The sequence below is a fragment of the Salmo salar genome, chromosome ssa14 (assembly GCF_905237065.1).
Source record: "Salmo salar chromosome ssa14, Ssal_v3.1, whole genome shotgun sequence".
NCBI lineage: Eukaryota > Metazoa > Chordata > Actinopteri > Salmoniformes > Salmonidae > Salmo > Salmo salar.
The window spans coordinates 9,916,337-9,929,771 of record NC_059455.1 but is presented as its reverse complement, the minus strand read 5'-3'; the positions used below and the strand labels follow the sequence as shown (position 1 = coordinate 9,929,771).

Genomic DNA, 13,435 nt, shown 5'->3' with positions numbered 1-13,435 from the left:
TGTCAGCAAGACAAAGGAGCTCATCGTGGACTACAGGAAACGGAGGGCCGAGCACGCCCCCATTCACATCGATGAGGCTGTAGTGCAGCAGGTCGAGATCTTGAAGTTCCTAGGTGTCCACATCACTAAGGATCTTTCATGGCCTACACACACCAACACAGTCGTAAAGTGGGCATGACAACATCTCTTCACCCTCAGGAGGCTGAAAAGATTTGGCATGGGCCCTCAGATCCTCAGAAAGTTATTCAGCTGCACCATTGAGAGCATCTTGACTGGCTGCATTACCATTTGGTATGGCAACTGCAAGGCATCCGACTGCAAGGCACTACAGAGAGTAGCGCGTACAGCCCAGTACATTACTGGGGCCGAGCTCCCTGCCATCTAGGACCTCTATACTAGGCGGTGTCAGATGAAGGCCCCCCAAGTCATAGACTGCTCTCTCTGCTATTGCACGGCAAGCTCTAAAGATGCACCAAGTCTGGAACCAATAGGACCATGAACAGCTTCTACCCCCAAGTCATCACGGCATAGTAAGACTGCTAAATAGTTAGTTAAATAGTTAACCAAATAGCTACCCGGGCTATCTGCATTGACCCTTTTAGCATTAACTTTTTGACTCATCACATACGCTGCTGCTACAGTTTGTTATCTGTCACTTTATTCCTAGTTATTTGTACAGTATATACTGTATCCATCTCAATTACCTCGTACCCGTGCACATTGAATTGGCACTGGTACTCTCTGTATATAGCCAAGTTATTGTTAATTATTTTGTATTTATTATTGCTTTTATTATTACGCGTTTTACTTTTCTATTATTTCTGTATTTTCTTTCTCTCTGCATTGTTGGTAAGAGCCCATAATAAAGCCTTTTTCACTGTTAGTTTCACCTGTTGTTTACGAATCATTTGATTTGATTCGAGTAAGTCTTTATAAAATAATTGCCTCCATATTTCTATGGTGATATTTTGGCTATAGGCGACTTTGAACCAAGGTAAGATATGCCTCATAATATGACGTAAAACTTCCAAGTTTCAAACAATGAAGGAACAGGAAAAATGTAGCGATGGTAATGATAGACCTAACAGTCTTCTGGTAGATGGAAAGGCTTTCCCAAAAACATTCTCAATTAAATGTTAACTAGCTACAAAGTAACCTATGCCTACATGGCAGAATGATATCATGATTATTTGCATCAATCTAGTGGTCATTCGTTTATGCAAACTCCATCTCATGTGCTACAGAAACACTGCTAACCAAACAAACGTGCTATAGGTTCCTGCACACTTGAATTAAAGGGTAACTAATGATTACCAACAATGATGAGACAGCCTAGGAGGCGAGGGCCCTGGGAGAGTGGTGCCAGGAAAATAACCACTTGCTCGACGTCAACAAAACAAAGGAGCTAATCGTGGACTTCAGGAAACAGCAGAGGGTGGAGCACGTGGAAAGCTTCAAGTTGGCTTGGCCCCTAAAACCCCCACAAACAATTGAGAGTATCCTGTCGGGCTGTATCACTGTTTGGTACGGCAACTGCACCGCCCGCAACCGCAGGGCTCCCCAGAGGGTGGTGTGGTCTGCCCAACGCATCACCAGGGGGAAAACTACCTGCCCTCCAGGACACCTACAGCACCCAATGTCACAGGAAGGCCAAAAAGATCATCAAGGACAACAACCACCCGAGCCACAGCCTGTTCACCCCATTATCATCCAGAAGGCGAGGTCAGTACAGGTGCATCAAAGCTGGGGGCGAGAGACTGAAAAACAGCTTCTATCTCAAGGCCATCAGATAAATAGATGTCACTAGCCGGCTTCCACAAGAATTTCGCTACACCAACAGTAACATCTGCTAAACACGTGTATGTGACAAATAACATTTGATTTGATTTGAACCGGTTACGCAACCCTGCACCTTAGAGGCTGCTGCCCTATATACATAGACTTGGAATCACTTGGAACACTGCGCTCACCATTGGTCTGGTTGAACCAGACTGAACGCTGCGCTCACCATTGGTCTGGTTGAACCAGACTGAACGCTGCGCTCACCATTGGTCTTTTTGAACCAGACTGAACGCTGCGCTCACCATTGGTCTTTTTGAACCAGACTGAACACTGCGCTCACCATTGGTCTGGTTGAACCAGACTGAACGCTGCGCTCACCATTGGTCTTTTTGAACCAGACTGAACGCTGCGCTCACCATTGGTCTGGTTGAACCAGACTGAACGCTGCGCTCACCATTGGTCTGGTTGAACCAGACTGAACGCTGCGCTCACCATTGGTCTGGTTGAACCAGACTGAACGCTGCGCTCACCATTGGTCTTTTTGAACCAGACTGAACGCTGCGCTCACCATTGGTCTGGTTGAACCAGACTGAACGCTGCACTCACCATTGGTCTGGCTTAAACAGGATAGGTATGACATATCACAACGCCAGAAATGCCAGACCTTATGCAAGAACCTCTTATTAAGTCTAGAGCTACTAAAAAAATATCCCGTCTTTCTCTTTTCCTGTTTTTCTGTTGTCTCAAAAGCCTCTTAATGGCCGGCAATGTGAATAATAAATGATTGACTTCCCACATAAATAAATGTTGACTGGACTGAATAAATAAAATGTTACATATATAAATAAAATAATAACAGAGTAAAGGAGGGTCTTACGCCAAGTCAATATCAGCCTGCAGCCTAATTGTGGCTAAATGTCGTAGTCTGGCGCTGCACCACACGATTAAGACCTAGTGATTTAATTACACCACATACAGTCAGGTCCAAAATGATGATTGGCAACCAAGCCTTTTTCCTACATTGGGAGAGATCTTAGACCATGGTTCATTTTGGACTTGAACCCCATTAAATACCTGTGGTTTGAATTGAAGAGGGCAGTCCATAAAACGCAGACGAAGGATGTCAAGGACGTGGAAAGATGATGTACTGAAAACAGCGGTGTCAATAATTTTGACCCCTTTCTTTTTGAAACATTTTGCTTTACTTTGTATACAAAATGTCTTTCTCTGAGCAATTGTGTTTATATAAAATCATGTTTTATACAGATTTTTGAACATACACTATAGCTCAGAATTTGTATTATTTATTTTATTTTATTTTACTTTTTTGCTAGTCTTTATCAAGGGTGCCAATAATTATGGATCTGACTGTACATAGGGGATGTGACCAGAGAGAGGAGGAGGTTATAGAGAGCTGAGCATCATTTACTCTAACAAAGGAGAAGAATGTGAGAGCAAGAGAGTGAGAGAGCGAGAGAGCGAGAGAGCGCGAGAGAGAGATTCCTTTTGGCGCTTAGCTCTCCAGTTCATAAAGACTGAGGGCAGAGAGCAGCACTCGCAGTCTTCACTACGGCTGTTCAAGAGGTATGAACACGGGGAACCAAACAGACAAAGTACAGAAGTACGGACTCGTTGCAATGTTGACATTTTAGCAGTGGAGGACAATTGATGAACACTGATTTGCAACCTTTCCCCCTCTCGTTTACATCCATGTCTGAAGAGGAATAAGAAGAGAACACTTAAAAAGGACTAGGTGAGTTTTCCATCTTTACATCAAAGGCAAATGAGTAGGGAAGGACATTTCCATGATGACTGCCATGAATGCTTATTATAAACTAATGTCTATAAACAAATCCAAGTTGCATTAGTGTCCATCAGTGGTTCTTGGTAGACACAGAGAATAATGTTCCATTTTTGCAGTGACATACGGTGAGGTCGGTGCCTGGGTAGGCACTGGCTATTATCAAAGCCAGATTTACTCACAAATAAACCTTGATGAAGCCCAAGGTCACAAACAACACACAACAGCTCCAACAACATTAATCAAAATTAACAAACAATTTCCACCAAATGTAAATACCAATGTAGCCAACATACACAAGTGATAGCCTCTGATGGTGGAATATTTCATCCATGACACAAAATGACACACTGCTCAACTCATCTCAGTCATGGACCGATGTAGCATCCACAGTTACTGATAGGTGGCAGTAAAATACCAATATATGGACACATTTAATCTGAATAATTCGCTTCGCAAACTCCATTGCCTTACACAATGGATTTACAATTCTTCAAATGCGTGGCTTGCACAAACACACAACACCTAATAAAATTATGTGGAATATTATTACACACATATACAGTACCAGTCAAAAGTTTGGACGCACTACTCATTCAAGGGTTTTTCTTTATTTTTACTATGTTCTACATTGTAGAATAACAGTGAAGACATCAAAACTACGAAATAACACATGGAATCATGTAGTAACCAAAAAAGTGTTAAACAAATCAAAATATATTTAACATTTGAGATTCATCAAAGTAGCCACCCTTTGCCTTGATGACAGCTTTGCACACGCTTGGCATTCTCTCAATCAGCTTCACCTGGAATGCTTTTCCAACAGTCTTGAAGGAGTTCCCACATATGTTGAGCACTTGTTGGCTGCTTTTTCTTCACTCTGCGGTCCAACTCATACCAAACCCTCTCAATTGGGTTGAGGTTGGGTGATTGTGGAGGCCAGGTCATCTGATGCAGCACGCCATCACTCTCCTTGGTCAAATAGCCATTACTTAGCCTGGAGGTGTGTTGGGTCATTGTCCTGTTGAAAAACAAATGATAGTCCCACTAAGCGCAAACCAGATGGGATGGCATATCGCTGCAGAATGCTGTGGTAGCCATGCTGGTTAAGTGTGCCTTGAACTCTAAATAAATCACTGACAGTGTCACCGGCAAAGCACCCCCACACCGTAACACCACCTCCTCCATGCTTCATGGTGGGAATCACACATGCGGAGATCATCCTTTCACCTATTCTGTGTCTCACAAAAACATGGTGGTTGCGTCCAAAAATCTAAAATTTGGACTCATCAGACCAAAGGACAGCTTTCCACCAGTCTAATGTCCATTGCTCGTGTTTCTTGGCCAAAGCAAGTCTCTTATTCTTATTTATGTCCTTTAGTAGTGGTTTCTTTGCGGCAATTCGACCACAACGGCCTGATTTGGCTGCAATATCTGAGGCTGGTAACTCTAATGAACCCTGGGTCTTCCCTTGCTATGGCGGTTCTCATGAGAGCCAGTTTCATCATAGTGCTTGATGGTTTGAAGAAACTTCAAAGTTCTGTAAATGTTCTGGATTGACTGACCTTCATGTCTTAAACAGTAAAGGCAGTGGTGTAAAGTACTTAAGTACAAATACTTTAAAGTATTACTCAAGTCATTTTTTGGGCTACCTTTACCATTTATATTTTTGACAACTTTTACTTTTACTTCACTACATTCCTAAAGAAAATAATCTACTTTTTACTCAATACATTTTCCCTAACACCCAAAAGTACAGTACTCGTTACATTTTGAATGCTTAGCGGTCCAATTCACATACTTATCAAGAGAACATTGCTGGTCATCCTACTGCCTCTGATCTGGAGGACTCAACACAATTGCTTCGTTTGTAAATTATGTCTGAGTGTTGGAGTACGCCCATGGCTATCAGTAAAAAATAAATAAAAAGAAAATAGGGGAAAGGGGAAACCTAGTCTGTTGTACAACTGAATGCCTTCAACTGAAATGTGTTTTCAGCATTTAACCCAACCATCCTGAATCAGAGAGGTGCAGGGGGCTGCCTTAATCGACATCCACATCTTCGGCCCCAGGGGAACAGTGGGTTAACTGCCTTGCTCGGGGGCAGAACGACAGATTTTTACTTTGTCAGCTCGGTTACTGGCCCTACGTTCTAACCACTAGGCTACCTTCCGCCCCAATAGAGCTGTCTGGTTTGTTTAATCAAAATAATTTGAAATTATTTATACTTTGACTTTTACATTTGATACTTAAGTATATTTTTTTCAATCACATTTACTTTTGATACTAAAGTATACTTAAAAACAAATACTTTTAGACTTTTACTCAAGTAGTATTTTACTGGGTGACTTTCACTTTTACTTGAGTCGTTTACTATTAAGGCAATCTTTACTTTTACTCAAGTATGACAAGTACTTTTTCCACCACTGAGTAAAGGTGTTATTATTCTAATAATTACTATAAATAATATTGTTTTTTCAGAGAGAGAAAATCTGTTTGGACACATTTCCTTTGTTTAGACAATTTGTATTATTTATGACAGGCTGGCATTGGTCATGCTTCTCTGTTCAACAGAGTTGTGCAATAGCAAATTAGCATGTGCTTGGATGTCAATTTTGGAACGGGAAATCCCTGTTGATCTTTCTGTCAATATTGATTCGATTCACCCATATTTACATAACGGAGGTAGTTTTGTGAAACAAGCTCATGTGATGAGTTACCTTGTCTGGACCTGAAGACTTGCATTAGCTTCCCGAGCTAATACCGTGGTTTTAGCTTAATGGGCTAACACTGCCTTGTGGAGTGCAGGAGAACCAGATCACGTCAGTAATGTAACCAGGGTCTCATGCAAGCAAACACAAGTCTTCAGGTCTCAGGCAAGGTAAAGCATCATGCAATCCTGTATTACATTTGCAAAATGTGTTAGCAAAGCAGTATTAGTGAGACAAGATGTATTTACCCATTCACACATGAAAGGGTCTATCTTGATGCCACAGACCAGGAAATCAGAAGAAAAAAATCTCTCTCTCTTGGTTGAATTCTAACAAGAGGAGAATACAATGACAGCGCCTAAATTGGGCTACATTCATTCAGTATGAACTGTAGCATAACTCATATAAACAAATATTTGAGTTGAAAAGTAAATCAACAATTCTGTTCCTTTCCGTCCAAAAAAATGACTTGCTCTTGCTACATAAAGTACATTGGTTGGTGCATGAAAGGTTCTCTAAATGGTTGAGGTAATTACATCTAGGTCGGCATCTCATTACAGAAGACGTGCAATCACAAGTGAATGACTCCTTCAAAATAGATCTATTTTGGGCACTTGACTCAATAACACTGTGTTCTTCATTCATGGAAAAAAAATGTGTTTGCAAAACCCCTGAGGGTAACAAGTTTGTTATAATTTTAGGAAATAAATCAGTTTCAATCTATTGTATATTATGGGCAAGAAAGCCTTCCGTTGATAGCTGTGCCCCTTGTTGTCCTTCTCCTTTGTAGCGTCATGGTGTCAGTGTCCCTGTCTAGTTGTGTCTTTGTTTTGTCTCTTATTTAATTTTAATTTTAATGCACTCACTGTAGTACTTTGATTGTATTTCAGTGAAAAGTGTGTAATAAATGCAATGTATTATTATAATGAAGAATTTTTCAATTTTTTTTAATAAGATTTGAGATCCATTTGCAGCCAAGTTTCACCCTCCTGGCAGAAGCAACTGTGTTTTTGGCTAAAAATGTCCTGGTACTTGGTAAAGTTCATGATGTCATTGACCTTAACAAGGGCCTCCAGACCAGTGGAAGCAAAATAGCCCCATAACATAACCGGATATGGATAGGGGGCAGTATTTTCACGGCCGGGTGAAAAAATGTACCCGATTTAAACTGGTTACTACTCTTGCCCATAAATGAGAATATGCATATTATTAGTAGATTTGGATAGAAAACACTCGGAAGTTTCTAAAACCGTTTGAATGGTGTCTGTGAGTATAACATAACTCATATGGCAGGCAAAAATCTGAGAAAAAGTCAACCAGGAAGTGTAGGATCTGAGAAATGTAGTTCTTCTTTCTAGTCCCTTTCGAAACTACAGTATCTGTGCTGTTACATTGCACTTTCTAAGGCTTCCATTGGCTGTCTAAAGCCTTCAGAAAGTGGATTGAGCCTTCTCCTGTCTCTGGGCAGAGTATAGTAGCTCCGTTTCTGAGTGGTCTGCCTGAGGACAAAGAGATTGGATATGCGCGTTCCCGCGAGCACGCGTTTTTTTCTTTTCCTCCTTGAATGAATACACTATTGTCCGGTTGGAATATTATCGCAATTTTACGTTAAAAATACCATAAAAATTGATTTTAAACAGCGTTTGACATGCTTCTAAGTACGGTAATGGAACATTTTGACTTTTTGTGTCTCGAATTGCGCTCGTGCGTTACCCTTTGGATAGTGACCTGAACGCACAAACAAAACGGAGGTATTTGGACATAACTATGGATTAATTCGAACAAAAACAACATTTCTTGTGGAAGTTGCAGTCCTGGGAGTGCATTCTGACGAAGATCAGCAAAGGTAATACAATATTTCTAATACTAATTCTGAGTTTAGGTTGCCCCGAAGTTGGCGGGTGTCTGAATAGCATGCCGTGATGGCGAGCTATGTACTCAGAATATTGAAAAATGTGCTTTCTCCGTAAAGCTATTTTTAAATCTGACACAGCGGTTGCATAAAGGAGTTCTGTATCTATAATTCTTAAAATAATTGTTATGTGTTTTGTCAACGTTTATGATGAGTATTTTTGTAAATTCAAAGGAAGTTTTTGGTGGGAATACATTTTCTGAACATCACGCGCCAATGTAAAAAGCTGTTTTTGGATATAAATATGAACTTGATTGAACAAAACATACATGTATTGTATAACATAATGTCCTAGGAGTGTAATCTGATGAAGATCATCAAAGGTTAGTGCTTCATTTAGCTGTGTGTTGGGTTTTATTGACATATATGCTTGCTTGGAAAATGGCTGTGTGGTTATTTTGGTCTATGTACTCTCCTAACATAATCTAATGTTTTGCTTTCGCTGTAAGGCCTTTTTGAAATCGGACAACGTGGTGGGATTCAGGAGAGGTTTATCTTTCAAATGGTGTAAAATAGTCGTATGTTTGAGAAAATTGAATTGTGGTATTTTAGTTGTTTTTGTATTTCGCGCCATGCGATCCCATTGGCTGTTGGCTAGGGGTTCCGCTGGCGGAACAGGGTTCCGCTAGCGGAACGCCTAGATGTAAGAGGATAAAATATCCACTACCATATTTTAAAGTAGGCGTTAGGTACTTTTCTGCATTATTGGCACCCCTGTTTTATGAGATTGGAGAACACATTGGGAGGGATCTTAGACCATTCCTCCGTACAGAATATTTCCATCTGCGCTTATGGACCGCCCTCTTCAATTCAAACAACAGGTTTTCAAAGGGGCTCATGTCAGGAGACTGAGATGGCCATTGCAAAATGTTGATTTTGTGGTCAATTAACCATTTCTTTGTGGATTTTGATGTGTGCTTGTCATTATTGTCTTGCTGGAAGATCCACAAGTTTCAGCCACCTGGCAGAGGCAACCAGGTTTTTGGCTAAATAATTTTGACCGCTCTTTAAAATATATATATTACTTATGAAACACAGTCTATTTCTCTGAGCAATTGCATTTGTATAAAATAATATCATTTTCCAATTTGAGCATATAATACAGCTCAGTATTTGTGTTATTTACTTTATACCGTTTTTGTTTTGCTCATCTTTATCAATGGTGCCAATTATTTTGGACCTGCCTGTATGTGACATCCATTTCAATCAGTCTCCCCAAAGCTCTCATTTACATTTGCTGCGGGCAAATATTATTAACAAGGTTATTCAAAAACTGCTAGATGTTGTTAGTTCAAACTGCAGTTTAACTGTCACCTACACTGAGACAAGCAAAACTTTCCGTTCCTATTCTTTCCATTCATTATTTCCATTCTCCCCCTCAGGTGTTGTGTCCCCATAGACCACAATGGCTCAGTATAACTGTTCCTCTCTGGGTCTACCTGCCACCACTCCTGACCAGCTGGGTTGGAATTTGTCCTGGGCCCTGGGCAACATCAGTGCTGATGACATGGAGGACATGTGTCTGAGTCGGAGTCAGTACCTGGAGAGGTTTCTAGGCTTCCGGCGGTCACCCATGTTCCTGCCTGTCTGCATTACATTCCTCATCATCTTCATTTTGGGATTGTTAGGGAACATGCTCACCTGCAGCGTCATTGTGCGCAACAAGGTGATGCGGACGCCAACCAACTACTACCTGTTCAGTCTGGCCGTGTCCGACTTATTGGTCCTTGTCCTGGGTATGCCATTGGAACTCTATGAGATGTGGAGCAGCTACCCGTTCCTGTTCGGTGCTGGCGGCTGCTACTTCAAGACCTTCCTGTTCGAGACGGTCTGCTTTGCGTCCATCCTCATTATAACAGCGCTGAGCGTGGAGCGATACATCGCCGTGATACACCCGCTCAAGGTCAAGCACGTCGCCACTCGTGCCCACGCCAAGCACGTCATCCTGATGCTGTGGGCCATGTCCATGGTGTGCGCCGTGCCCAACACCAGCCTCCATGGGGTGGCCATGCTGGGAACCCGGTTCGGGCGCCAATTCCCCGAGTCGGCCATCTGCATGATGGTGAAGCCCCGGTGGATGTACAACCTGATTATCCAGGTGACCACGCTGGTCTTCTTCCTGCTGCCCATGCTCATCATCACCGGCCTGTACCTGCGCATTGGCATGCAGTTGGGGATGAAGAGGGACATGCAGGGGCTGGGGACCGGGCCGAGTTTTGCTTCTGACAGCCACTGGAGTGTCCAAAGGCAGCAGCAGACGGCACGCCACCGGCAGGTCACCAAAATGCTATGTGAGTTTCACATCCACTGTCTCTATAGTACCATAATGTCCTGGACATGTGCAGATTATAGACCTACTGTATAGCTATATTCAATTGTGATTTAAAACTCTTTCAATTAGCAAGATGCTGTGTAAGTCCTCACCCACTTTCTCTACAGAACCAGAAGGGTTGAGAGGAGAAAAGAGGAAATTACTAATTATATCTCCATTGAATTGGGCTTTCAAGGTGTTTTCTGAAGTACAAACTAAAAGATTAGTTCCTAATCATGTCCATTGTTACTTAAATATTGCTCTTGCTTTCAGATGATAAGATGTTCTGGAAAGTGACAAATTATAGACCGATCTCTTTTGAATTTGGACTTAAAATTCTGTGCTGAAGTACAAACCAATATATTAGTTTCTAAACATGTTTATTGTCACTTAAACATGTCTTGTTCTCAATGTCTGCAAATGCATTTTCTTCTATCCGCCTGTCCACTTGCCTGTCTGTCACGTTCTGACAAGTAAAGGGGTTATTTGTTATTGTAGTTTGGTCAGGACGTGGCAGGGGGGTGTTTGTTTTATGTGGTTCGGGGTTTGTTGTGTTATGTTATTATGTAAGAGGGGGGTGTTTGTTTAGAGTGTTTCGGGGTTTGTTGGGCTATGTGTTATGTAGAGGGGTGTTTGTTTAGAGTGTTCCGGGGTTTTTGGGTTATGTTCTAGGTTAGTGTATTTCTATGTTAGATCTAGGTTGTTTAGTTCTATGTTTAGTTTATTGGGATTGGCCTTCAATTGGAGGCAGCTGTTCCTCGTTGCCTCTGGTTGAAGGTCCTATGTATAGGGGTGTGTTTGTAATGGGAATTGTGGGTAGTTGTCTCCTTGTTTAGTGTCTGAGCACCTGACAGGACTGTTAGTGTCGGTCGTTGTGTTTGTATACGTGTTTTGTTTGTTTTTCCTTCTTTTAACCAATTAAAGAAGATGAGTATACACGTTCCCGCTGCACCTTGGCCCATCATTATGACACCCGTTACAGTCTGTCTGCATCTGTTTGTCTGAGTGCCTACCTGCTGTTCCGTCCATCTGTCTGCCTGCCTTTCTGTCCATCCATCCGTCCATCTAACTGTCAGTCTTTCCACCAGGCGTACTGGTGATCGTCTTCGGCATCTGCTGGGCTCCTTTCCACATTGACCGCCTCATGTGGAGCTTCATAAACTCCTGGACTGGCCACCACCACCTGGTCTTCGAGTACGTCCACATCGTCTCCGGGGTCTTCTTCTACCTCAGCTCGGCGGTCAACCCCATCCTCTACAGCCTCATGTCCACCCGCTTCCGGGAGATGTTCCGGCAGGTCACGTGCCGCTACGGCCCATGCGGCGGTCACGTGCACCGGCTGACCTCTGGCTGCACCCAACTGACCCTGCGTAGTACTGTCAATGAGAAGCCACAACACAATGGGACCCAAGAGAGAATCACCCCAGACAGAGAGGAGCAGAACGTGTACGTAGACTTCCACCACCAGTCTGTATATGCCAACACAAGCCCAGATTAGATATGGGTGAGGGGGTGGGGGTACCAAAACGAGGCACCAAAATGAACCAAGATTTGGTACCAAAATGACCATATTTGTGACTGAATGAACATGTACAGTACAGTGAAAGTTTGGCTGGAGCGAAAGCAACAGTGTTGAAGTTTTGGAGTAGAATTCTCACTGGGGATACCAAAATGAACAAGGATGAGGTACCAAAATGAAACAAGATTAATATAAAATGTATCACTGATTGAATGTGTACAGTGAGAGTGGCTAGAGTGAAAGTTGTCTTTGGCTTTGGATTTAAAATAGATTTCCCACAAACATGCTAATTGTTTTGTGGGATATTCAAATGATTATTCTGTGCAGATGAAAGTGTTCTTCATCCGGATATTAATATTCAGGTGGAACATGTCATTTATAAAGCTTATCTAATAATTGAACTGTGAAAAAGAAACAATACCCAGCTTTGTAAATTAGCTTATTAATGTGTAATCAGTGAAGCTTGAATATCTTATTCTGTTCAAATGTTTAAGGAGACACAATTATAGATTGTAACGGTCTTCTTAACTGTCTTCTTCAATGTGTTGTTGTAATGTTCGGTGTACTAGCTATACCATCAAAATCCCACTCACTATGAATGTTTAGCACAGGCAATATGGCAGTACAGTACATGGGAGATGGAAAGGACAGCTTTCATAGAAAATGTGACATGCGATTCACGGATGACATCCTTAAAGAAATGTAAAAAGGGGGGAATTTCCATCGACAGTAAGTAAATACATATGCTAAACACATGTTGTGTGCCTTTGTGGTACTACTCCAATGTATAGTATTTAGCTTCAAGTGCTTTCTGAAAACTGCAATGTTTTATTCCTGTGTAAACTGATTTAGAATTTTTTTTAAATGACTAAAGTTTTCAGCATCACTTACATTTTCATTGCTAAACAAAATGTATCATATTTAGGAATTATTTGCATGCTCCCATAGTCTCATGTTTTGGAATGGTCTTAAGTATAAAGAGATATAGTTGAGATACCTGTCATGTGGGTTTAGTAAGGGCTTGATTGTTTACAGAAGACTAATTACATTGCTTTTAAGAAGCCTATTGTAAAGCATGTACATTAAACAGTGCTTGAGGTGTCACTACAGGCACCCTGGTTCGAATCCAGGCTGTATCACAACTGGCTGTGATTGGGAGTCCAGCTGGGCGGCGCACAATAGGCCCAGGTTTGGCCGGTGTAGGCTGTCATTGTAAATAAGAATTTGTTCTTAACTGACTTGCCTGGTTAAATAAAACAATTATAAAAACAGTTTCAACTTTATGGTTTTATTAAGGAGATGCATGACATGTTTTTTTTTATTTTTGTTATTTCCGTGTTTCAATTGCAACAGTGTAATTGAAACTTAATAGAAAAAAAGGCTGCATGGGGATTTCCAA

General features: G+C 41.6%; 1 protein-coding gene across 1 annotated transcript; it reads left to right on the top strand.

Moving 5' to 3' along the window:
* Positions 1-3,289: 3,289 nt before the first annotated feature.
* On the top strand, positions 3,290-13,226 carry LOC106568804 (neuromedin-U receptor 1). The gene is made up of 3 exons (XM_014139469.2): positions 3,290-3,535; positions 9,589-10,497; positions 11,606-13,226. Exons 2-3 carry the CDS (start codon positions 9,612-9,614, stop codon positions 12,013-12,015), a joined length of 1,296 nt encoding a protein of 431 aa, XP_013994944.1. The 5' UTR covers positions 3,290-3,535; positions 9,589-9,611; the 3' UTR covers positions 12,016-13,226.
* The last annotated feature ends 209 nt before the right edge of the window (positions 13,227-13,435 follow it).

Bases quoted from the DNA above. Each gene is read 5' to 3' on its own strand.
- LOC106568804 (XM_014139469.2), top strand. From the start codon at position 9,612: ATGGCTCAGTATAACTGTTCCTCTCTGGGTCTACCTGCCACCACTCCT. The intron at 10,498-11,605 runs GTGAGTTTCACA...TCTTTCCACCAG, and splicing joins GCAGGTCACCAAAATGCTAT to GCGTACTGGTGATCGTCTTC.